Genomic DNA, 25,811 nt, shown 5'->3' on the forward strand with positions numbered 1-25,811 from the left:
GTCTTTTATTTTAGTAGCGATTTTCTTTCTTTTGCTCACCCCATTTTCACTGACTGGCTGCTTGTGGTAAGAACGTTGTTTAACTATTAGCACTACTGTGGTAACTATTTCCAGTTTGTTTTATTTTAATTTCTTTGCATGTTGGAGACAGCTAATAGCCCAACTTTGACTGTTACGGTTGTATAGCAAGTATAATCAAACGAGTGCTGTTTCAGCTCAGTTAACGTTATAAAAAACAAATATATACGGCCAGTTTTTACGGCGAGAAAAAGAGCGATATTCGTTTGGAAGTAAAAACAAAATAACATTAATTGCTTAATATTTCTATTATTTTCTGTCATACTGTCATGTATCTAAACGTTTGGGCATAAAACTAAGTAGTGTAACCACTATGCCTTTTTAGCTGTGATAAGAGAGCACATTTGTTTAAACATTACAGATTAAAACATGGGAGTTATGCAAGGATAGAACCATTTCCTTGCTTGCATGAAGAATGCCTATGTACATTTAAATCACTAAATGCCTTAAAAGTACACTTGTGCAGCATTCACACCACAACACCCAGTCAACAAACAAGTGTAACTTTACCAGTTAAGTTTAGCTGTTTGTCATGTGGATTTTCTGAGTCATGCACTGAGACAGAGTTCTTTTCACATCTACATTCAGCACACCTGAAAGTAAACCACAAAGTAGCATGTCCTTACAAAGAATGTAACTTTGGAAGCAGTGTTTACAGCACGTTCAAAGCACATAAGAGTAAAGAACACAAAGCACAGAACTGGAAGTGCTTTAAATCTGAAATACTAGGTGGTTATGATGTAAATAATGACAAGGGGGCTGCACAAGAACAAATTTCTGATGCTGATTATGTGGAGGACTTGGAGGACATGAATGAAGTAACCAGTGACTATGATTTTCATGATCTAGAAATGCAGCTTGAGCACAATTTAGCATCTTTACTGTTAAAGATGCAGTCTGTTCTAAACATACCAGAAAGTGTTGTGCAGGAAGTGATCCAGCAACTCTGTCAGCTCAATAAGCTGTCACAACCTCTTCTGCAAAAGAGGATCATGACTGTACTACAGAAATATTGTTTTGACACAGAAGAAATGTTTGTGAAAGAGGTTATTAGTGCAGTGTCAAAAAGTAGTGTAATGACATACTGTGATAAAGATGGGCCTTTAGGAACTGCCAAAAAGAGAGCTGCATATGTACGCAAAGTGTTTCCACTGGTAAATCCTATTGAATATGTTGTGGAAAAGGGTAAAAAACCTCTTGCATATGTTCCCATTGTTCCCATGCTACAGAAGTTGCTTAACAAAAAAGACGTTTTAGACAAGGCCATGTCGGCAAAAGTCAGTGTCCCACAGGAATACAGATCTTGTGCAGATGGGCAGTACTTTAAACAAAATTTACTTCTTGCAAGAGATGAATTCACAATCGCCCTTGGCCTTTATATTGATGACTTTGAAATAGCCAATCCTCTTGGAACATCAAAACTGAAACACAAAATGTGTGCAGTATACTGGGTTATTGTCAACATTCCTGCAAAATATAGGTCAACACTCAACTCAATCCAGCTTGCTCTACTATGCTACACCTCCACAGTCAAAGAGTGTGGCTACTCAAAAATTCTCCAGCCTCTGATTTATGATCTAAAATTATTAGAACAAAGTGGGGTTTACTTGGAGCAACTAGGGGCAAGTGTTAAAGGAACAGTTTTGTTTGTGGCAGCTGATAATCTTGGTGCCCACTCTCTTGCAGGCTTCCAGGAAAGCTTTGCTGTTGACAAATTCTGCAGATTTTGCTTAGTAAGCAGTGGTGACGCTCAACAACAAGAGGTATCTTCTGGCTTCTTTCAAGCTCGAGAACAGGAGTCCCATGATATTCAGGTACAAGAGGTGAAAAAAGATCCAGGATTAAGTCGGATTTATGGCGTGAAAGAAGCATGCCCTTTAACTGAGAGTCTGGAACACTTCCATGTGGTCACTGGGTACCCTCCTGACATCATGCATGATATGTTGGAGGGCATTGTTCTCGTTGAGTTATGCCTTTGTCTCACAGATCTGATCAGCAAGAAGTATTTTAGTTTAGGTATGCTCAATGAAGCCATTAAGTCCTTTAACTACACATTTGCTGACAAAACGGACAAACCTCAGGTTATTGGTAAGGGGTTTTCAGCCAAAGGAACAATTGGTGGCAATGCTCATGAGAACTGGTGTCTAATAAGGCTCCTTCCATTTCTTATTGGCCACTATATCCCTGAAGGGGACAACACTTGGGAAACTCTCATGCTTCTCAAGGAGATTGTTGAGCTTGTTGTAGCACAAAGGCATACTGAAGAAACACTGAACTTTCTTAACTGCAAGATATCAGAACACAGGAGCCTGCTACAGTCCACATTCCCAGAGTTCCGTTTAAGGCCCAAGCATCACTATTTGGAACATTATCCTCAACTTATACGGAAGTTTGGGCCCTTGTCTGAGGTTTGGACAATGCGCTTTGAGGGCAAACATAGCTTCTTTAAAAGGGCAGTACGTACTACTCAGAATTTCAAAAATGTTACCATGACACTTGCAACCAAGCACCAGAAAGCAGTCAGTTACCATCTTGACTGTAACTCCTTCTTTAGACCAGCTGTTGAAATGACAAAGGTTACCCCGTTTTGCTTGATTCTTTTCCTTTGACTGTTCAGAGGTCAATTGTGCAAAACATAGCAACTGTAACTTCAGTGCTTGTTGCATCATCTGTCTGTGTAGATGGAATCAATTACCGTCAAGGCATGATACTCTCTGCCGGTTCTTGCTCGGGTCTCCCAGAGTTTGCCCAGATTGAAAAGATCATTGCAGCTAATGCAGAGATTGTGTTTGTCTGCAATAAAATGACAGCATGGTACTGTGAACATTTACGATCATACAAACTTCAGTGTGATGATGTCACCTGTAAGTGTGTCTTGAAGATTTCAGGGTTAAATGATGTCTTTCCATTGTCAGTGTACAGGGTTCAAGGAGAACTTATGGTGACACTAAGGCATTTTATTATTTGCTAAATACCTGGCCATTTCCCCCCAGATGGCTGTGCAGCAGAAGTTTACCACAAGGATTATAGTCACTGAGGGAGATATTAGAAAGATGACCATGGAAACAAGACCGGACACACTTGAAGATTTGCTTGGCTGCCTTAAAGACCGTCTCCAAACAAACTACAGCTTCTCCCTACAATACCAAGATCCAGAATTTAATAATGAATTCTGTAACCTCACTCATCTCTCAGAGCTTTCCGAGAAACCAACCATCAAATTAATTCCAACGATTGAGCTTGTCCCTGTCACTACACACCTTGACCTGTCTTGCAACTCAGTCAGCCTGGCAGACACAGAGATCTTGTCTGTCTCTTCTGAAAGAAGTTCTCAGTGGCCAGAAGCATTTGAAATTCCCAAATTTGCAGTAGATGTCGAATATAGACTTCGCCAAGGTAACCTACTGTATTTCAGGGATGGAGTCTGTCTCAAGGTTACAAAAGAGCTGAAACATGATATCCTTGAGAAATTGGCAGAAGCCATGTATTCATTCAAAGCTTACCCAGCAAAGGAAGAGTTTGAAGCTGTTGCAAAAGCCTTAATACAAGCACACCCATGCCTTAAAGAACAAGGCTCATCTAGTGGATGCGATGCATGGAAAAATAGTCTCAAGTTCAAAATGGGAAACTATAGAACCAAAATGCGCCAGCTGGGCCGACTCGATGTGTCTGTGAATGGTGGTAAACGTGGAAGGTATTCCACAAGTGGCGACCCTCCCAACAAAGCCATTAAGAAGCCAAAGAAGGGGGAAATAAATTTCCTACCCAATTATCCAGAAGGAATGGATGACCACAACCTGGAAGAATCCCGTCAGGTTTTGGTCAATGAAATGATGAAAAAAAAGCCAAATGGATCCACTGTAAAGAGAGAAATGGATGTGACATTTGCACTTCGCAGAAAAGAAGTTGTCAAAGACAAGCCTGCAGTTAGCCAGATGGTACAGCGTTGGCCAGCTCTTTTCACCGAAAGCCAGGTTTGTATAAATGTTTTAAATGCCTTATGTGTTCTTTTTTTGTTTGATACATTTTAACTTGCATTCTAATTGTCAAAGCTGGCCCCTGCACCATTTTTTCCAGCATATTTTGCATGTAATTTTCATTTAATCATATTGATTTAAAGAATTGTATTAAATTGTTTCATTCAAATCATGTACAGTAGTATTGAGGGTAATTGGTCATTTTTAATAAACTTATCCATTGTTTCCTATATATCAGGTTTTTCAGGAGTTCAGCAGAGTGGTGGGGAAAAATCTCAAAGACAACTTCTTTGACGCACTTGATCGTTTCTCTCCCAGCTTGATGGAACTGTTTAGGAAGAAGAGGGGCCTTACTGGCCAGCTTTTGGCAGCACTTTATGTCAGGCAAAGGTAATATTTGTTGTTTACTTCAGAGTGCTTTGTATCTTCCTACAAAGATTAGTAGATTGTGTCTTTATCTTGATCTTTTGTTTATTTTTCTTGCCCAAATCATTTTCTCTTTTGTTGCTATTTTTTTATTTGCTTCATATTACTTGGTTGCTTATTGTCATCTCTGTGGTGTTTTAGCTTCTTTACCTCTGTTTTAATTTGCACTTATTTTAATTTACAGGTTCTCTACTGTCCAAAAAATTACAGATCATCCTCTGTGATTTTCTCCACTTTCTGCTCGCTTAATTTTCTGTCATCTTCCTCTTATCTTTAGTGCCATTCTCTTTTTCTTCCATTTATTTTGTCTTTTCTTCTGTACTTGCAAGTTATGGAATATTCAAATTTTGATCTAAATAATTAGTAGTGAAGTTTTTAGAATCTGTTCCATAAAAATTAAGAATTTTTTTTGTTTATCTGTATGTATTTTAGACCACTGAGCCTACAGATGTTAGGTGCCTTTGCCTTCGGGGGTTGCCAGTCATCTTGGGAGATGATCATTCTGCTTTCTTCAGGACTTCAAATGTAAGTATTTGAGTTTGGAATTAGTTATCAAGTGTTGTAGCTCTTTTTTTGGATTCTGTAATGGAGATATTATGGTAATTGTATCATTGTTTCACATAATATTCTGTCTGTTGCGAAACAGGTTGTAGACAAACAATTGAAGCATCTGTGTCACCAATTAGTTCAATGGTCAGAAAAGGCTGTTAAAAACTGATTTAAACATTTAAAAACTGATTATTAAATGTTTTACCTGTACTGTAAGGACAAAAATGGAAGCTATAACCACATACCAGCTTAAAGACCCTTCACACTATGTTTTAGACAGCTTATGCTAATTTTGTTCAACACACTGGTGTAAGCTGCATAAGTTTGACATAAGTTAAGAATATTTTATCAACTAGCTTGTTAATAAAAATTATATATTATAATACAAGCTATGCAAACACAACCAATGAATTGATGGCAGAAAAGCTCTTTATTTTTCATGTTCTATCAATACATGCATTGATCAAAGTACAGTAATGTCACAGTATGGTTCCAAATATATATACATGTTTAGCACTCTTCTATTGCCAGAACCTTATTTAGAATCTTGTAATCCTATGTTGTATTAAGATTTGCAGATGATAAACTACAACTATTTCAACCTGACACTATGAATAAAGTTTTTTGTGGAAAAGAAAATACAAAAACCCCATTTTAATCATGGCCATACAAAGAATCATGTTTTACTGTCAATATTGTTCTTAAAAATAAAGCAACAAGGGGCTCCCGAGCTACGCTCTTCAAGAAGCTGCGCTCAGCGGCAGCTGATCAAACTACCACAACAACTGTCCTATTTGTGCCCAGAACTCAGCACCAGTTGTTGTTGCCACAGTGGCCCGTATCACTGTTCTGCTGCTCTGTACATGAAATGTGTGTTAAAATATCAGCAAGTTTGGCATGAGGTTAGAATTTTAAGCAAGGTTTCATATTTGATTGTCATTGATAACGGAAATGTACATTTTCAAGAGACTTAACTGATGATTTCTTTTTGTTTCTTCGGTGTGTGTCAGCATGTTCAACAAAATTTTGAGATGTCAGCAGAAGTTGTCTAAGACATACTGTAACGGCCTTAAGAAGCGAGTTACTTAAAAAAATATATATTTTTTTTTCAACCTGGATTACTGAGATGCATCAGGAAAAAGTTAATTCAATGCTTTAGTTTTGTTCAGTTTAGAGATTTGGGGTATAATAATTTTTTTTCTTTCTATTTTTTTACATTTCTTTTCCTCTGCCAGGATCCAGCTGACAAGGACTTGTACAGCCAAACTGCAGTGGGGATTCTCTGCATTGATGAAGACAATCCTCAGCAGAGCCCAGTCAGAGTTGGGATCATCTTGGAAGGGAATCTTGTGATAGATGACCTGACCAACCTTCCTCAGGCTTTCTGTGTCCTTTTTGGACTGATCTACGCTCTGCACCTGGAATATCCTAAGTATATGAAAAACACATTCCTCTTTGTCCAGCAGGTGATGCTCAACCTGGGTAAAAGTGAGCTGGCACCCAAATTACTGACCCTAAAAAATCAGCTCTCAATGTGAAAAGGTGGCTTCAAGTTATAAGGTACTGTTTTGGAAGCCAGGTGCTTAGTTTTGAATGTTGCACCAATCAGAATGTTATTGTGTAAAGAGCTTGAACAATATTTTATTGGCCCAGTTAAAGTTCTAAGCAAGCCACATACTGTTAGTTCTACAAAGCCAAAATGTGGTCATGAAAAATGTTTTCTACAATGTCATGTTCCCTGACTTTTCCATTTGTTAAAGGCTGAAACTTACAAAGTGCAATAAACTGTAAATGTGAAAATTTTAGTTTTTGCTTGGTAAAATTTCTTGTGAAAATAATAACATTCATTTTTAACAGGTACACAAAAATGTTTTTAATAGAGCATTTTGATTTAGACCAACTTAGAATGTAGTGCATTGGAATTTACGTTTGGAGTTATAATTATACAAATAAATGAATTTTGTTAGATATCTTTATTCAAACCAACTTTGAAATTATTATACTGAACTTAAAATATTAAGTATATTAAATATAAAAAGAAAGTGAGATTACAAAACATTTCAAGTTAAATCAACTTAAAATTGATTATATTGAACTTAAAATATTAAGTATATTAAATGTCAAATGACGTTAACAGTACAAAACATTTTAAGTTGATTTAACTTAGAATTGATTATATTGAACTTAAAACATTAAGTATATTCAATACACAAAGAAATTAACATTACAAAACATTTTAAGTTGATTAAACTAGTAATTGTTATTCTGGTCTACTCAAAAGTTGAAGTCAAATACAATCAAGTTTTCATCATACATTACTTACATTTTTTAAGGCAACCGGTTTACAAATATTTTTTAAGTAAACTCAACTTATCCGGTCTTACAGTGTGGATGAGGACACAGACATGGTTAAAATGAAGGCAAAAGAGGGCAGTCCCCTTGTTTTTATACAGTTCAGCAGTTCTAACAAGCAAGTTATCTTTAGCACAACACATAGATACCCAGCAGGCTACTTTTGTCTGACATGTATGCATTGCCTAACACGGACCCTCCTAGAGTTAGTGGAAGAAACTGGTGTATCAATAGGACACAAAGACAGCTGAATTCCCAGAATAGTGGACTAGTGACACTCAGCTGACAAAGTGCTCCGACCCTCTGCACTTTGCCTGACCTGGGTCATAGTATGGCACACATGAACTAAACATTGTTACACTGAATCACACTACTTCATTATTGTAGTCCTTCTGCTTAGCCAGAATGGACAAATACTAAATCATAAAGTTTATAATGATCTCTTATAAATAACTAAACATAAACTAATCAATGATAATTAATCAATAATCAATAATTTCTGTCACAAATGTGATAAGCTGTTTTATGATGTTTGCAATGTTACACATGCATTTCCAAACAAGTAGTAAGTCTTGTATTTAGGCGTTCAAAACAGCGTTTGCTGGCGTGGTAAGCGCCCTAAACAGTGTTTGTGAGCATAACTTAGTGCTCTAGTGCAACTTTTGAAGAATTAATTGAAAACTCATATTTTGTTTGGAATCAGTGTTTTAAAGTGATAACAAGCTGTTTTATGTTTGCAATGTTACACATACATTTCCAAACAAGTAGTAAGTCTTGCATTTAGGGGTTCAAAACAGCGTTTGCTGGCGTTGTAAGCACACTAAACAGTGTTTCTGAGCATAACTTAATTCTATAGTACACCTTTTGAAGAAGGCGTGTTTCTGAGCATAACAATTCTATAGTGCACCTTTTGAAGAATGAATTGAAAACTCAATCAATCAAATTTTATTTATATAGCGCTTTTTACAACAGTTGTTGTCACAAAGCAGCTTTATAAGTGCCGAGTCCTAGCCCCCAGTGAGCAAGCCAAAGGCGACAGTGGCAAGGAAAAACTCCCTAAGGGCATGAGGAAGAAACCTTGAGAGGAACCAAGACTCAGGGGGGAACCCATCCTCCTCTGGCCGACACCGGTCACCATGACAACAACAACAATTTAGACAGAAAGAAGAGAAAGAAAAGCAAAAATATGTAATAATGTCCATCATGATGTAGGCATCCGGTTAGGCAGGAGGTGGCTGGCTCAGGATGGATCGCTGGTCTCCTCATCTCATTATTCCTCAAGCAGGCGGGCAGCCATGTGGAGAAATGAAACAGGGAAAATTAGCTCTGCATGAGGACATATACAGGACAGGTGAAATTATAAACATTTCTGGAGTGTGGCAGCAACTCCGGCATTAAGTTAAACTATCACAGCCTAGCTAAAAAGGCAGAACCAGAAGGTAACACAGGCTTGGGGGCATTCTGAGACAATGGCATCCGTCCACTGCACTGTCAACAAACTTGAGTGACCACGAGCAGTGACAGGATGACAGCACCAGAGCCCCAGTCTACCATAAAACCCTTCGCCTATGAACCCCTGGATCTGTACCTTTATCTAAGGGGGATATTAGTTATCAAACGTTAAACTAAATAAGTGGGTTTTCAACCTAGACTTAAAGATTGTGACTGTGTCAGAGTCCCGGACGCATTTAGGAAGATTATTCCAAACTCGTATTGTGTTTTTTAAAGCAGTGTTTTAATGTGATAACAAGCTGTTTTATGATGTTTGCAATGTTACACATGCATTTCCAAGCAAGTAGTAAGTCTTGCATTAAGGCGTTCAAAACAGCGTTTGCTGGCGCTGTAAGCGCTCTAAACAGTGTTTCTGAGCATAACTTGGAGCAAAAGTGCAACTTTTGAAGAATGAACTGAAAACTCATATTTTGTTTCAAAACAGTGTTTGGATGTGATAACAAGCTGTTTTATCATGTTTGTAATGTTACACATGCATTTCCAAGCAAGTAGTAAGTCTTGCATTTAGGCATTCAAAACAGCGTTTGCTGGCGTTGTAAGCGCTCTAAACTGTTTCTGAGCATAACGTAGTGCTATAGTGCACCTTTTGAAGAATGAATTGAAAACTCATATTTTGTTTGAAAACAGTGTTTTAATGTGATAACAAGCTGTTTTATGATGTTTGCAATGTTACACATGCATTTCCAAACAAGTAGTAAGTCTTGCATTTGGGCGTTTAAAACAGCGTTTGCTGGCATTGTAAACGCCTTAAACAGTGTTTCTGAGCACAACTTAGTGCTATAGTGCACCTTTTGAAGAATAAATTGAAAACTCATATTTTGTTTGAAAACAGTGTTTTATAGGTTTAATTAAACACAAAAAATATATGCATTGTTCTTCATGCTTTAAGCCACTTTCACTTTTTCATATATAATATGAAATATATGTAGCTAATAATAATAACACAGGTCAACAAAAAAAAAAAATTTACTGGTGTCCAAAATATTTTAATGAATTTGGGGTATTTTTGGGGTGCTGATTCTGAATATGCTATCAGTTTTGCCAGATTGGCTCAAGTTTTTGAGATTTTTGGTATCTTATTTATAGCACTTGTTGGTAAATGCGACGCATCATCTCATTAATTTCTTGGGATTAGTACTTGAACTGAGCAGTTCTCAATATAGTTTTTTGTTAATTAGTGTTCTAAACGTTTGTTCATAGCTTGATTTTTGCACTAACTTTATGTTGTTGTCTGTTTTCCAGTGAAAAGCATGAACTCATCAAGAAGAAGTTGTCTTAACGATCCAGACACATTCTGTTACATTTGTGGTGAATATACACTGCAAAAACATAGAAGAAACATAACAGACTTCATAAAAAAAGTGTATTTGGCCTATTTTAAATAAAATAAAATAAAATAAAGTTAATGCGCGTGTAGCAAATTACGTCTTTTTTTTTTTACACATTTCACGAAAAATCTCAAAAACTTGAGCCAATATGGCAAAACTGATGACATATTCAGAATCAGCACCCCAAAGTTACCCTAAATTCGTTGAAATATCTTTGGCCCCAAAAATGCTGTTGACCTGTGTAATAGTTGTGACTGGTGTGGTTATTTTTACCACAAATAAAATATAACATTTTTTGTTGTTGTTTGCTTTTTAAACCCCGTTACTTGAACCTTTCCTTATAATTTTTTGGCTGTTGTGTGGCAATAAAAAAATATATTTTCAGGCAGGCATATTTTATTTTAAATATTTTTGACATTTTGCACAGTGCCTGTCTGACGCACTGACGCGTGACTTTTTTTTTGTTAATGTTCTCTAACGTTTCATTAAAAAATAAATCAGTAAATAACTAAAAACTGAATAAAGCCAACCTACCATGTTTATTCATTTTATTCATTTATCTGAGTCTTTTAGGTTTTTACTTTGAAGTGGAAAAAAGTCCTGAATGAGAACGGGATCCCGTTTAAGGTGCTCTAGATAAAAAAAAACTATTAGTTGACTAAAGGGAAAATCTGATGAATCAGATTGGACTATGAAAATCCTTAGTTGATCACAGAACATTATATAGTAAACTTTATTTACCTCCAAAAATATAATTGTACAGAAAAATGGTGGATTGTGTTATCTTGGTTTACCAGATGTTTTACATGGTTTACCATGTAAAATCATGATTTCACACACTATTCTTGGAAATTATCATTGCTCATATACACAAAGTATTTTTTGAAAAAGAGGATTCTGAACATTTGCAATCCTAAATTTGTGTACCTTTTAAAATTACGTTTACCCTTTGCCACATCATCATCTCCTAGTTTCCTATGTTTATTTACTTCAAAAAAATGTGTAGCATGATAAACGAGACATTATTTATGCAAATAACATTTAAAGAAATGCATATTTCTTTCTATTTATTATACTATTAATGTTTCCTTAGTTGAACATTGAAGATTCTCCCATAGCCCAAGAATATAGCCATGAGCACTTTACCTTTTAAAACAAATAATTGTGAAGGGGACTTTTAAAAGGTAAAATAATGAGTGAGCTCATTGCACGTATTGCCCAAATGAAAAAAATCATAGAAATCACAAAAAAAAGGAAATGTTGGAAGTTATGTACACAATGTAATCCTCAATTGCCGTATTTTCTTATTGAAAACTAAGCAAATTTTTAGAGCTAAGAATTTATAAACAGGTAACAGGAGCTTCAAGTTTCATCTTGACACTTTGTTTACTCAATCACAGAAGGAAAAGGCATGCTTGTCCTTGCTGTCCTGAATACTAAGAATAAGACTTGCAATCAAAGTTCTTTATAGCCATGGTTCATTCCAGGTGGATGCGATATGTGCAGATTTCCATTGGTTTAAGGCTGATCTCCTCATGTGCTGGAATGCTCAAGTATTCATACATCAGAGAGAGAGAGACAGGTGTGAGAGTGCTAACTTTTAGCTTTGTCAGCACCTCCTCTAAGTGAATCTAAATTCAAAAAAGAAAATACATACATCCCTTAATTAGACAGAACCTGTCAAAAGTCACATTCTAAAATTTCAAACCTATTCAAACTGTTACAGTACCAAACATCTATTTCACAAATATACTGTCCTGGTTTTCATGTTTACATGCAGTTCTGTTAGTGCTGCTTAAGCATTCAATTCAAACTCTAACTCTCTTGTGCAATGGCTAAATTCACGAGAGGTTTATTTTGTATTGTTAACAATAACACTGACTTAACACTAACAGTTAAGACATTGTTAGCTATTGAGTATGCACATGTGTCTGTGTGCCTGTATGATTGCCAAAACAAAATTACCTTGCCATGTGTGATGCTGCACAGTAGACCAGTGTTCCTAGTGGAAAAGCCACAGTCAAAGCCTTTTCTGTGCAATATTAAAGCAGCCTGCTCGGATGGACCTCCCCCTTCCTCCTGGGAGACAAACACACACCCCACACTAGGATGATTATGGAGCCCACTGTTTTAGCGATCAGCTGCTTTTCATCAGATCCTGTCTTGTTACAAATGGGATCATCTAAGTTCCAACATAACATGCAGCAAACCAGAATCAAACACTGAATGTTTCATTTCATCATACCTTTTCACTGAAATGTTTAGGTACTGAAGAGTGAGCTAGGACTTTTTAACACAATTCTGTGGAGCAATTTATTTGCTTTATTTATAATAGGGATTGTCTGAATTTGTAAACCTTCTTGGCTAAGTGCAGATGACTTTTTATTTACAATTAAACTGAAGTAGTAATGTTATAAAGTTACTGCAGATATCGTATTGCCATGCATAATATTCAAAACTATAACCTCAAATTTTATATGGTAAAGGTATTTAGAAAAAAGGCACTGTTAAGATGGCACTTTGTTGCCACCGGCAGCTACTCAAAAGCACATTCAGCTCCACTGCAGTCCAACCAAATGTATTTTCATATATAAAATGTATTATAGATATGCATATATGTAATAGTTATAATACATATAATACATAATAATGCATTATAATGCATGGAATCATTGCATTTGCATCCATAAACTGTCACTACTTGCTTCTGTTTGTAGATTTTATGTAAAGGCTGAGATTATATCACAACAAATTGCTGATGCTACAGCATATGCATGGCTAATAAATAAATAACTTACTACCTTTCAAATGCATTAAAGTATTCAATTGTAGCTAGCTTTTTAATCCTTGTTACTAAGATTTAACTGTGTTCTCTAAGCCAGTCATTAGGCAGTTAACAAGTGAATCTGAGGTTTTCAGTTAGTACCCTAAAGGAGTACTTGACCTATTTTATGAATAACATGGTGATAAGATGCTGGCTTCAGGAAAACCCACCTCAGACTGAATGGTGCGCAGATTGACCAGGTGGATGTCACAGGGAAAAGAGTGAGTGAGAGGGTTGTAGGGTACTGTAGTATGCAGAGCCGAGTCCACACTGGTTGCCATTTGGATGAGAGGGTGGTTAAGGTACATGTAGGAAATGTGGCTCAGTAGTGATGGATAGCTAAATGGGGCACTGTTCTCTTTCTTGTGCTAAAACAGGAAAATAAAACTCGGTTGATCATTTATGTTCATCATTTTGGAAATGCAAAATTTGTGGCCTACACAAATACACCCACACCAAATGTGATCTACACAAATACACCCACACCAAATGTGATCTACACAAATACTCCCACACCCACACACCAGCTAAGATCACCTCTTGGGCAGAATTTCTGGGTTCCAGCAGCAGGCGAAAGGAATTTGCAGTAATCTTGTTATCTAGTACTCCTTGGCCTAAGCCACGGTTATCATCCTGGTTCAGTCGACGGTCCATGATTACTTCGAGCTGACCTAAAGGGTGTGATCAGTAAATATTCAGTACTTTTTCCAACTCCTCTTGGGGCATACCCAGTAATTCCCAGACCAGACAGAAGATGTAATCCCTCCAGCTGATAATAGGTTTACCACCAGGCCTCCTCCCTGCTTGCCATGTGTGGTATATCATATCTCTTATTAGATGCCCTGACCTCCTCAACTGGAGAGGAGGAGTGGCTCTACTCAAAACTCCTCACAGAGAGCTTCCTTGCCCATTCAAGAGTAAGCCCCACTAATGGGCAGAAAAAGTTCATTTTGGGCTTGTATCCATAGTCTTGTTTTTTCATGGAGTTCATGACCATAGGTCATAAGGAGCATAGCATAAGGAGTCTCATTTGATATCTCCCTCTTCACTCTTATAATCTAGTATATTGTTTAAATGCATAGTTCATGCAGTGTTCAAACTGTTTGGATAAACATTAATGGCTTACAATATAAATGCATCTAAAAATATCCAACTAATAAATTTGGTTAAAAGCAGGTCAATAAATATTGCAAACATATACAGTGAGTCCAAGAAGTATTTGATCCCTTGCTGATTTTCTTCGTTGGCCCACTAATAAAGACATGATCATTCTATACTTTTAATGGTAGATGTATTCTTACATGGAGAGACAGAATATTAAAAAGAAAATCCAGAAAATAAATCTAAGGAATATATATTAATTGATTTGTATTTCATGGAGTGAAATCAGTATTTGATCCCTTAGTATTCATTAGCAGTTCTGGCTTTTACAGACCAGTTAGACACTCCCAATCAACTTGTTACCTGACCTGAAGCCACCTGTTCTCACTAATCACTTGTGTGAAAAACACCTGTCCACAGAATCAGACAGATCACACAGATTTCAAGTCTCCAACATGGGTAAAACCAAAGAGCTGTCACAGGACCTCAGAGTCAGAATTGTTGACCTTCACAAAGCTGGAATGGGCTACAAAAAGATTAGTAAGGTGTTGGATGTGAAAGTAACAACTATTGGTGCAATTATCAGAAAGTTTAAAGAGTATAACATGACAATCAACAGACCTCAGCCCGGTGCTCCAAAGAAGATTTCGCCTCGTGGGGTGGCAATGATGCTGAGAACGGTCAGAAATCGTCCTGCAACCACTCGGCAGGAGTTAGCAAATGACCTGAAGGCAGCTGGGACCACAGTTTGCAATGAAACAATTGGCAATACTTTGCGCAACAATGGATTCACATCCTGCAGTGCCCGAAAGGTACCCCTGCTGAAGAGAGCACATGTGGAGGCGCGCCTCAAGTATGCCAATGATCATTTGAAAGATGAACCAAGTTATTGGGAGAAGGTTTTGTGGTCAGACGAGACCAAAATTGAACTTTTTTGGCCTCAACTCCACCCGCCATGTGTGGAGGAAGAAAAATGCTGCCTATGACCCCAAGAACACTGTGCCGACCGTCAAGCATGGAGGTGGAAGCATAATGTTTTGGGGGTGTTTCTCTGCCAAGGGTACAGGGCTACTACACCGCATCACTGGGAAGATGGATGGAGCCATGTACCGCACAATCCTGAGGGACAACCTCTTCCCCTCTGCCAGGGATCTGAAAATGGGCCGTGGTTGGGTCTTCCAACATGATAACGATCCTAAACATACAGCAAAGGCAACAAAGGATTGGCTCAAGAAACATCACATTAAGGTCATGGAGTGGCCCAGCCAGTTGCCAGACCTCAATCCAATCGAGAATCTATGGAGGGAGCTGAAGGTCAGAGTTGCCAAGCGACAGCCCACCAACCTTCATGATTTAGAGAGGATCTGCAAAGAAGTGTGGGCCAAAATTCCCCCTGGTGTGTGTGCTAAACTTGTGGTTAACTACAACAAACGTCTCACCACTGTGCTTGCAAACAAAGGCTTTGCCACTAAGTATTGAGTGTGTTTGGCAAGAGGGATCAAATACTTATTTTCCTCATTGAAATACAAATTAATTAAAATATATTCTTTAAAATTATATTCTGGATTTTGTCTTGATATTCTGTCTCTCCATGTAAGAATACATCTACCATTAAAAGTATAGAATGATCATGTCTTTATTAGTGGGAAAATCAGCAAGGGATCAAATACTTCTTGGACTCACTGTAAATGTTGAGGGCCATACAAGATAGTCTATAAAGTACTGTCAGTAGAGTCATTAGTCTTCAGAACACGCCCTGCTTGTCTCTCTCCGTGGTTTCCCCTCGTCTGCCACGCCCGTGTTGTCATTGTCTTCACCTGTGTCTAGTCCAGTCCTATGTATTTATAGTCCCTGTGTCTCCCATGTCGGGAGTCGGATATTTTGTTCATTCCTGTTCCTTGTTATCGCTACCGTTTGTGGATTGGTGTTCCGTTTTCGCTACCATCTGGTATTTACGTTCTCCATTTTACTCCCTGTTCTTGTTCCCTGCCTCGTTCGTTTTGTTTTTGTGTTAGTATGCCTGTGTACATTTCATGTTCGGACTGCCTGCCTGATATGACCCCTGCCTGCTATTACGACTTTGCTTATGGAATTCTGCTAAATAAATCTCGCTCTCCTCAGCGTGTGTGTCCACCTCCCTGCTCTGCATCACGTAGTTCGATACAACTTATTGTTAGTTCCATGTAATTTTGAAATGAGTTTACTGGTCTGGCCCCCTTGAGAGCCGATTAAGTTGTATGCGGCCCCCAGACCAAAATGAGTTTGACACCCCTGCTCTAGGTTAAAGGACAACTTACCACTCTTGAGACTGGCAGCCCCTAAAGATTGCCCTGTGAGTAGAGTAAGTCTTTTGCTGGAGTCTTCCACATATGCCATGCTGGTCATGGGATAGAAGTTAGCCTGCAGTGGAAGCTTAGCCATAGTCCTTCTGGGCTGCACCTAGATAAAATATCCAGTATAAATAAAGTAAGAAAGATAAAGAAAGAATGTACCAACTTGAAATATTTGTGTTCAACTGCTTGAGAGTCTGTATGACATAATATTATAGGAAGAAAAAGCATTTATTTTGACTGAACTGAAGCTCTTGTTCTAATAATGAATCATGATGCCCATGCTCTATTAGAGCAACACACTAATTAGCTACTGTAATTTCCGGACTACAAGCCGTTACTTTTTTCCCCGCGATTTGATCGATGTGGCTTATACTGAGGTGCAGCTTTTCTGTAAATTTTTCTTCACCCAGCAGGGGGCGGAGCAGAAAGTGAATCAGGTGGTAGGGCAAAGTTGTGAATCAAGGAAGAAAGTGTTCAATTTCATTTAGCACATGCAAGCAGCAGGCACGACAAGCAGCAGTTGGTTTTTTCAAACCAACATGTGTTGTGCCAAATTCCGAGTCCCCTCGTTTGCACACACATAAAGATGCTACAGATGATATTAGGTAGTTACAGTGACTATAAACTTAGTTCATTGAGCACTCTAGTTTTGTCCTAACTAGATATTTAGACATAATACTGCAAAGTCATGGTCAGAGGTGAACTTTGGTATAGCCAGTGCGTATTATATTTAAAATTATTAACACCCTTGAGCCAGTGTGGCTTTGGACATAGATAATGCCTTGCCGTTTGCTGTGATGGATAATTAAAGTCTAGCTCTTATTTATGCATAGAAACATAAATCGACAATATAATCTGTAGCATCTTTATGCGCAGATAAACGAGGGGAGTCGGAATTCGACACAACACCGGCTGAAAGCCAAAACTGTCGCACGTGAAATGGACGGAGTCACGCGCTACGGTCACTCGCGAAAGTATAAACCAGGCTTTAGAAAGGTTCATTTCTTCCAATTGCTTGTGCCCCACCTGCAATACCCATGCGCCCCACACTTTGAGAAACGCTGTTTAAACACAAGTCATATATATACTAGGGGTGTATTCAACTAAGGATTTTCATAGTCGAATCTGATTCGTCAGCTTTTCCCTTTAGTCGACTAATAGTCGAATCTGGTTTATTTTTTTTATTTAGAGCACCTTAAATGGGATCCCGTTCTCATTCAGGACTTTTTTCCTCTTCAAAGTAAAAACCTAAAACACTCAGATAAATGAATAAACATGGTAGGTTGGATTTATTCAGCTTTTATTTATTTACGTATTTATTTTTTAATGAAACGTTAGAGAACATTAACCGTCAGTGCGCTTTGCGCATATCGAACTGTCAGACATGCACTGTGCATATGCCTGCCTGAAAATATAAAACAATTGACACACAACAGCAAATATAATATAAAGAAAGGTTCAAGTAACGGGGTTTAAAAGCAAACAACAACAAAAAATGTTTATAGGCCTACTTGCCGAGACGCACCGAGACGAGATGACACGACCGAAACAACAAACGGCTGAACTGTTTTATTTTTCGCCTTACGTTTTTTAAATGGTATGCCATGTTGGTTGTTGTCATGTGAAATGAAAGACGTTGATGACATAACTTGCACTTTACTTTGTTTGATTCATCTTTATATTTTTCAAAATACTTTTGAAGTTTTTTAGTAACCATTATAATCTCGGAAAATGCTGCGTATTCTGTAGCGTGTTCAGCTCAGCTCGTTTGGATTGTGCAACTGCAGGGTGTGATTTATTAATGTGTAGTAAGGAATATGCCTATTGTTAATGCGCAATCATCATTTTAAAATATTTATTAACAGAAATTAGGATGATTTTATTTGACAAAAGGCTATATATAACGAAAACAAAGACATTTCATGTAACAAGTAATGCTTAGCTGCATCCTTGTGCACCCCCATGCAGTTAGAATGGTACATTCGACTATGACGTTCATAGTCGACTAGGGGGTATAGTCGACTATAGTCGAATCAGCTACTATTACAGGTCACCCCTAATATATACACACAAAAAAGTGTTCCAAAATACCAAAGAAAATTATTTTAATGCTTGCTACTAATATTTGGTTGGATCAACATGATTGCAAGAGGGCTCTAATAACCAGGTAACAGCAGCCATCACCGATCACACACTTATCACAACAACCCTGTGTAAGGAAATTTATGATTTACTGTCTGTGACCCTCAATTGGAACATTATGACATTTTGTTCATTCTATTGTGTGTGTGCCTAACCCTCAGTTAGAATTTCTCTTTTTCTTTTTCGTTGTTTATCTTGGAATTTATCCTACCCCCACATTTAGTCTGTCTCCGCCGTGTGTTGTGTATCTGTTCTCCTAACACCAGCTACGGAACACTGGGGCTAAACAAATGTATACTCCCGCTTGTGAACCCTGATGGCAATGATCTACATCTAGAGACAAGTTGAAAACCTAACACCCGCTTAAATAAATCAACTAGCCATGGCAAGTTTTAAGTTTGATAAAACAAAAATTATACTTTTTTTTGTGTTTTCATGTGCCTATTATCATCAAATGTATATGAAAAAAACATACAAATAATAAATGCCTGTTTATGCATTTTGTCTAAATGTATATTGGATTGAGTTAAAAAAATACATATGTGAAAGATGTGTGTGAAAGACCTACCTGGAAACCATTGAGGTCTGTGAAGAATTGGTCCTTGCTCTTAATATCAGATGTTATTCTCATTGCAATTTCACGGTTGAACTCTCCCCTTATATCCACAGTGTTATAGATCTCAACAGCTTGCCCATCCACTCCTTAGAAAGAAAGTAATCAGATGTGAGAAACAAAGAATGTTTCCTTTATATCTGTGCTTACAAGAAAGGCTGTACAGTATGCTACACAGTAGAGTAATGGTATTTTTAGAATGCTTTAGCCATACAGATTGACAATATATATGTATTTGGATGCTTAATTATTGGATAAGAAACAGCACACTAGAGTTTTGAAATTCCTCTGATAGTTGGAGCCACACTTTGGAATCTGATGGACCTGGGTTGGTGATATTGTACACTACTCTAGGCTCAATCTCAGCTAGACCACCATCTCAAGGCAAGCAGTTAGCAAAAATAAAATACCTAAACAAAATGATTTAAAACTCCTTAAGTTTAATGTTTTTCATTTTCTTATCTCAAATAATTAAACCATTGGCTTACATCCTTAGGGGAAAGGAAATAAAGCTGAACTCTAAAGCTACACATCCTTTCATGTGGTCATGAAAAATTTCCATCTTTCTTTCCTAAAACGAACAGGACCTAGCAAAGTAGAAAATAACTTCTCTGACAGTAAAGACTCAACAGAAATGCACACATACAATATATTTACCATTTCCTCTGTCAATGTATAGTTTCAGTGCTAAGAGTGGAAGATCTTTAGTGCAACAGCTGCATGCAGGATGTTTAATGAGGCTGCAAGACTCTCACCCTGAATGTTGTAAAGCCGGAGAGTATGTGTGATGTGTGTAAAGGTTGTTGTGACTTCAGAGAACACAGGCCCTTTAGTCAATCGAATTATAGGAGGCTGGGAGGGAGAGTACTTCTGTTCAAGTGAAAGACAAAACAAAATCAATATACAGAACATCACTACCTCATAGTGACATGGGATTGTGAATGTGGGTGCTTGTGAATGAGATACTGAAGGCTACATGACAATATTGCAGAAAAAAGGGTGAAAATTAGCAGATGTATTTAGTCTATATTTACATTTTGAATTCAAGTGGCAAACATTTAGACAAAGAAATATTTAAAATTGTGCTTGAATCACAAATGAAACAGAGTTGAATTACTTTAGCTTCTCCATCAGGAAGGAACAAGTAGGCCCCGCTCTTGTCCTTATCGCTGGTGGTGCCATACCATACAAAATCCACCTTAACGGAATGATTTACTACATCTTCCTTCAGTTTTAGCACCTGACAAAGAAGAAAATCATTCTCATTTCATATCTCCATAGAACTGAGGAACATGAGACAGCAATCTGAACAGATAAACAGCTAGCAACAAACATCTTGCAGCTGTTGCCCAGTTTAGCTTTTGTAAACACACATGCATGTATATGTGATGCAGTAAGTAACAGTTTGTAGGATGTTTGAGCTGTCTGACCTCCAGTAGTCCTGTCCTGGAGGAAACAAAGAGCTGGAGGTGGGGGTTTTCCACAGACACTGGAACAGTTTCTTGAGGGATAGTCACTCTGAAATGCTCAGTTCCAGTAACTGACACACCTCCACCCTCCTTCAGGAACATGTAATGGCCTAACTCGGTGTGTAGCTCTGCTCCCTCATGAATCTGGTAGACAGCCAGGCCCAACGGTGGCACATTGGCTACAAAAGACAGCTGTCACAACATAAACACTATAAATACATGTAAAATGTTCCAATCAATTTGGAATCCAAATTTTCATTCATACCTGTAAAGTAATGTTATAGCAGATATAAGCTCACCTGAAAGGCCTCAGTGGAAGCTTGGGTGACACCCTCCCAAACAGCACTGATCTGAGCAATGACAGGACGGCCTTGGGCTGTGAGTACATGAACATGGGGAGTTGTCACATAGATGCTCATCACTGAGCTCCTGGCCTGTTCTGTAGGGTTAAACACTACAACCGACCTGAAAGAAGGAACCACAAACATCTGCAGTGGTAAAGAGATCAGAAACCTCAAATGCCATTGATCTGTTACCAGAGATCAACCTTATATTGTTATGTATATTGAGTCCATTCAATTACTACCTACTGTACTCCTCGGCTATTATAATAATCAATTAAAAACGGTTGTGTAAAGAATGTGTAAATGTGTGAATGTGTAAAGAAGGTTGTTTAAACTTCAGAGTTATTACCTCGGTGTGGCACTGATCTTAAGGAGAGTTTTGTGAGGTAAGACATCATGGGCTGGTTGGACCTCATCCTATTATAATTTGAGAAAATGTTAAGGCCTGTCCATTGTGAAATAAATTTATGGAATTAGAATTTAAGGTACTCACAATCTGAAGCAGTGGCTTTGCAGGATTATAAATATAAGTTGTTTTGTCAGTAAGCACAAGCCAGTGAGCTGAGCTCCCGATCACTCGCTTCAAATTCAAAATGGAGTGAAACAACCTAAAAAAAAGAATAAATTACACATTCCTTTACTTTCACAGAGGCACTGCTCTTGAACAGTCACATTACAGTATCTTAGAATCAGCATTAGAGGCAACAAGAAACAACTTGCTCTACAATGATTCAACTAGCAGTGGCAAAAAGAAAGCTATGTACCTGGTTCCGTAATCCACAACCACCCAGTCTTTGCCGGTGCCTGTGATTGCATCATGGTGCTGGAACAGGCCTAGGTTACGTCTTGCCTCTGTCAACAACTTATAATTCTCTATAGCAGGATAATTACTGGGCTTACCAAGCGTCCTAATACTGGCCAAGGTCAGAGAATAAAGAATCTCAGCTGATCTAAGAAAAGATCAAAGAGACATACTTTACTACAGAAATCTATCACCCAACATCATTGTGTCAGAATTCTGAGTACAAGCACATTCATCCAGAAATATATATTTTCTAGACACGTTATTTAAAGCCTGAGCCATACAAAATCATTAGTTGTACAGAATTTAACATTGAATTGTGTTTCATCTGGTTACTAAAAGCCATATGTAATGTTAAGACCTATTAATTAATACTTCAGCTTAATTAATCTTTTCATATACGAGTTGCTATTTTTTCAGAATTATTTAGGGATCCAAACTCCGAAGGTGCTGGAAACCTTTTGTAATTATTTTTGATTATTAGGGTTCACACACAGTGTGGGAAACCTATTGTTTTTGCTATTCTTCTTCTTATTATTTTTCTCCGCATAAAACACATACTGCAGCCTAGACCGTAAGTCCCAGAGACACCAAACTTGGCAGAAAGATGTAGTCTGTTTGCAGGACCGTGCTAAAATACAAAGACGCACATTGGCTGATGGTGGCGCTATAGCACAGCATTTTGCGTTTTGGTCCATATCTCCCACCCCGTAGGTCCTAGAAACGAAATTCCACTTCTGATGGATTCCTTAGCTCAAGCCAAACAAAAACGCCTCAAGAACCATTAAGCTCCACCCATTTCGATTTTTTGCTAATTTGCATAATATGCAAAACGTACTTTTTTATAGTAGTTTGTCATCTGATCACCACAATCCTGGTGTCTAAATATTCAGAAGAATCTCATTATCTAAAGTTATAAAAAAAGAAGACATTTGCATACAGTCTGGTTGTGACATGTCAATCAATAGCTCTGAGGCATGGGCAAATTTACTTCAGCAGCTATATCTCAGCAATGCTTTGACCAATCTTCATGAAAATGTATCAACTGATAGGGCACATGACTCTGAGGTCACAGGTCAAAGTTGTCCACATTTGTCCAATAGGGGGCGCTATAACATGGAAAAAACTTTCTCAGAAACCATTAGTCACATCAAGCCAGGCATCTTTACAGGCATCATCAGGGGCCCAAGTGGTATCAAGGCACACAATGATGACATCATCACTTAAAAAACATGGCCGCCATGATCCAATTAATTTTTGTTTGAATTAATTGGCCATTTGACAGACTTACCATTGGCCAATCAACATGAAACCATACCACTGTGCATATCTCAGGACTATGTGTCATGCTGTGCAGTTTTGAAACATTTGGCCACTAGGTGGCATTATTTGTGAAAATCATGCATAACTCCTCCAAATTTTCACTTAGGAACATGCAACTTGATTCATTTTATTCCTTGCAGTACACCTGACAACCTTGCAATTGTGACGGGCAGGGTGAGCGAAAATAAATGGAAGCGATCATGCCAAGTCTCAGGGAAATAGGATGGTTTAATACAGGAGTGGCCAACCTGCGGCTCGCGAGCCGCATGCGGCTCTTTGCCTGGTTTTATGCGGCTCCCCAGCCGGTCCGCTCTCACCTGCACTAACGGTCTGTGCCATGGCCTGGTTACCTCATCAGCTCTGAGGGCGACACACTGATACATGTTCGTGGTGTGTGGTTTGTTTACAAGCCTAGCGAGCTACTAATACTTTTAAAACCGGCGTAGTGGAAAACACGCTTTTGACTGCCTTCACACGCTCACACGAATCGATCGATCGATCGCGATATAATACTTATTTTTTTGTCCATTACAACAAATGATCTGGCTCTTTTCCGTAACACAGTAAAAAAGTGGCTCTTGGTCTCTGATGGGTTGGCCACCCCTGGTTTAATATGTGAAGTGTGCAAACCAAAACCCGTGAACTGATCTGAATTAAGGATATAATAACCAGCGGTCAACAGGTACAAAGACAAGACATATATAGACGAACAAACGACCCTCAGGTGAGACGGATCGCGGGCTCCGCCCACCTGAGGAACGAACACAACACCACACCCACAGGACAAGCTGCTGCTGTAGACGGGGGCGACCAGTAGGGGGCCGCCGTACCGTGACAGCAATTACAAGTCCTATAAAAAAATGCATACTTTTGTCACATTCATCAATTGTTTGAAAAATTGCCAAAAATCCACATATTCTGCTGTATCTCATGCATATTTTCACACATTCACACCAAATTTCATATACATGTACCTGTTGGGCGTCTACACCTGCCCATACATTTTGGCACACATTCACACCTAGGGGGCGCTATAACTGCCAAAAAAACTCTCCTGCACACACCGATTGGCCAAATAACATGAAACTTGGTATGCATCATCTACATGCATGAGACAGGTCCTAGGTCTGCACCATCATAAGTCCAATATGGCCGCCGCTATCCTCCAATTAGCTGTCAGTACACATTTCACAAGCTTTACATATGTCAATTGATGTCATTTCCTCTGGTTCCCCTGGACCTGGGCTCCTTGGCTGTGGGGGCACTGTCCGGGGTTCTCACTCTCCCGCCTGCTGGGGCGGGCGTGCGGGGGTCACTGGAAAGTGCGGCCCTGGGACTCCACAGCTCCTGGGGGGCCGTGGGCGGGTGGGATCCCCGGGTCTTTCTCTACCTGCCTCTGGCCTCTGGGGGAGTGTGTTGTCGCAGTTTTCTACCCTTGCTGGTAAGTACATTCTGTACATTTATCCTATGTTGCACTACTAGGTTACACAAACACACACTCACACATCACGTCATTTGTGCTAAATGTCTCGGGTACACTTTCTGCTTTACTTTGCTGTGGTCATTCAAGCTGGTTGTGTTTTTTATCGATATATATATATATATATATATATATATATATATATATATATATATATATATATATATATATATATATCAGTAATATATCAGTAATAATGTTTCTTAAAGTGTTCTATAAATGTGTGTTTAAGTCAGTAGTTGTTTAGATAGTTGGTGGGAATACTTTGGGGGGAAAAGGTGTGTTCAGGGGCAAGTCACCATGAGTGGGGAATGTATGTGAATGCATGACATGGCTGTCATTAGCGCCAGTGTGAGAGTGGATTTAAATGGCATTTTCTGTGTTACTCATTAAATAAATAGCCATCTGAGTAGAAATGAGCTTCCTGAGCCAGTCTTCTCACTTGCCGACGCCACAACTGGTGTCAAGAAGTGGGCCTCTGGGCGATCTGCGGCCGTTGCTGGACCGGATCGATGAGGTAGAAGAACTAATACGGTGGCAAGAGACAGCGGTGAGACGAGAAAAGCTCCGATGGGAAGCGGAAGGACAAAGCGCCGCGAAAGAGGCGCGTCGACCAGCGGATTGGCTGGAAGCGTTCAACAACGACGCCCAATCAGAAGCCGAGAATCGGATGACGCTGCAGGAAGAGGCGTGTCGGCTGGTGACGGCGAATGGCGCCGCGCAGATTGATGCCGTGCAGCCAATGACGACTGAAAGGGCCGTCGGGGAGCGACGCGACGCCAGAATTGAAAACAGCGGGGCGCCAGATTACACCACACCGAGCGGCGTGGATACAGCAGCCGGCGGCCCACTACTAAACAAGCCGATAACATCGCTCGAGCTACCATTGTACGACGGATTGTCGGACTGGGGAGAATACGACGCGCAGCTGAGAATAGCAGCCAGGTTTCTGAGAGCTGAGTCTGAGAAGACGCGCCTACGGCGAACGGATTGGGATCTTGGGGGCAGATGTTCTGCGACTGGCACGACGGGCGTACCCAACGCTGTCAGAGGACACGGTACGGATGTTAGCGCTGGACAGGTTCGTGGAGGCGCTGGAGCCATTTGAACTGCAGTCGCACGTGCTACTGAAGGACCCGTCGTCACTTCACCAGGCGA

The 25,811-nt window shown here is 39.0% G+C and overlaps 2 protein-coding genes across 3 annotated transcripts in view; one reads left to right on the forward strand and one right to left on the reverse strand.

The window, feature by feature from the left end:
* The first annotated feature begins 3,967 nt into the window (after positions 1-3,967).
* Positions 3,968-6,860, forward strand: LOC143489322 (uncharacterized). Its single transcript, XM_076988266.1, has 4 exons — positions 3,968-4,052; positions 4,294-4,445; positions 4,914-5,006; positions 6,266-6,860. Exons 1-4 carry the CDS (start codon positions 4,014-4,016, stop codon positions 6,381-6,383), a joined length of 402 nt encoding a protein of 133 aa, XP_076844381.1. The 5' UTR covers positions 3,968-4,013; the 3' UTR covers positions 6,384-6,860.
* A 1,451-nt stretch (positions 6,861-8,311) lies between these two features.
* Positions 8,312-25,811, reverse strand: part of man2a1 (mannosidase, alpha, class 2A, member 1) — an 81,804-nt gene continuing 64,304 nt past the window's right edge. For both annotated transcript variants that reach the window (XM_076988264.1, XM_076988265.1), the window contains 13 exons: positions 21,813-21,998; positions 21,542-21,656; positions 21,398-21,465; positions 21,004-21,169; positions 20,666-20,896; positions 20,353-20,475; positions 19,991-20,105; positions 19,191-19,324; positions 16,445-16,586; positions 13,584-13,717; positions 13,217-13,414; positions 12,188-12,301; positions 8,312-11,853 (listed from right to left, as the gene is read on the reverse strand). In XM_076988264.1, coding sequence (XP_076844379.1) covers positions 11,701-11,853; positions 12,188-12,301; positions 13,217-13,414; positions 13,584-13,717; positions 16,445-16,586; positions 19,191-19,324; positions 19,991-20,105; positions 20,353-20,475; positions 20,666-20,896; positions 21,004-21,169; positions 21,398-21,465; positions 21,542-21,656; positions 21,813-21,998 — 1,879 coding nt within the window. In that variant the 3' untranslated portion in view covers positions 8,312-11,700. The remainder of the gene's footprint in view (positions 11,854-12,187; positions 12,302-13,216; positions 13,415-13,583; positions 13,718-16,444; positions 16,587-19,190; positions 19,325-19,990; positions 20,106-20,352; positions 20,476-20,665; positions 20,897-21,003; positions 21,170-21,397; positions 21,466-21,541; positions 21,657-21,812; positions 21,999-25,811) is intronic.

Source organism: Brachyhypopomus gauderio, unplaced genomic scaffold, assembly GCF_052324685.1.
Source record: "Brachyhypopomus gauderio isolate BG-103 unplaced genomic scaffold, BGAUD_0.2 sc61, whole genome shotgun sequence".
Classification (NCBI taxonomy): domain Eukaryota; kingdom Metazoa; phylum Chordata; class Actinopteri; order Gymnotiformes; family Hypopomidae; genus Brachyhypopomus; species Brachyhypopomus gauderio.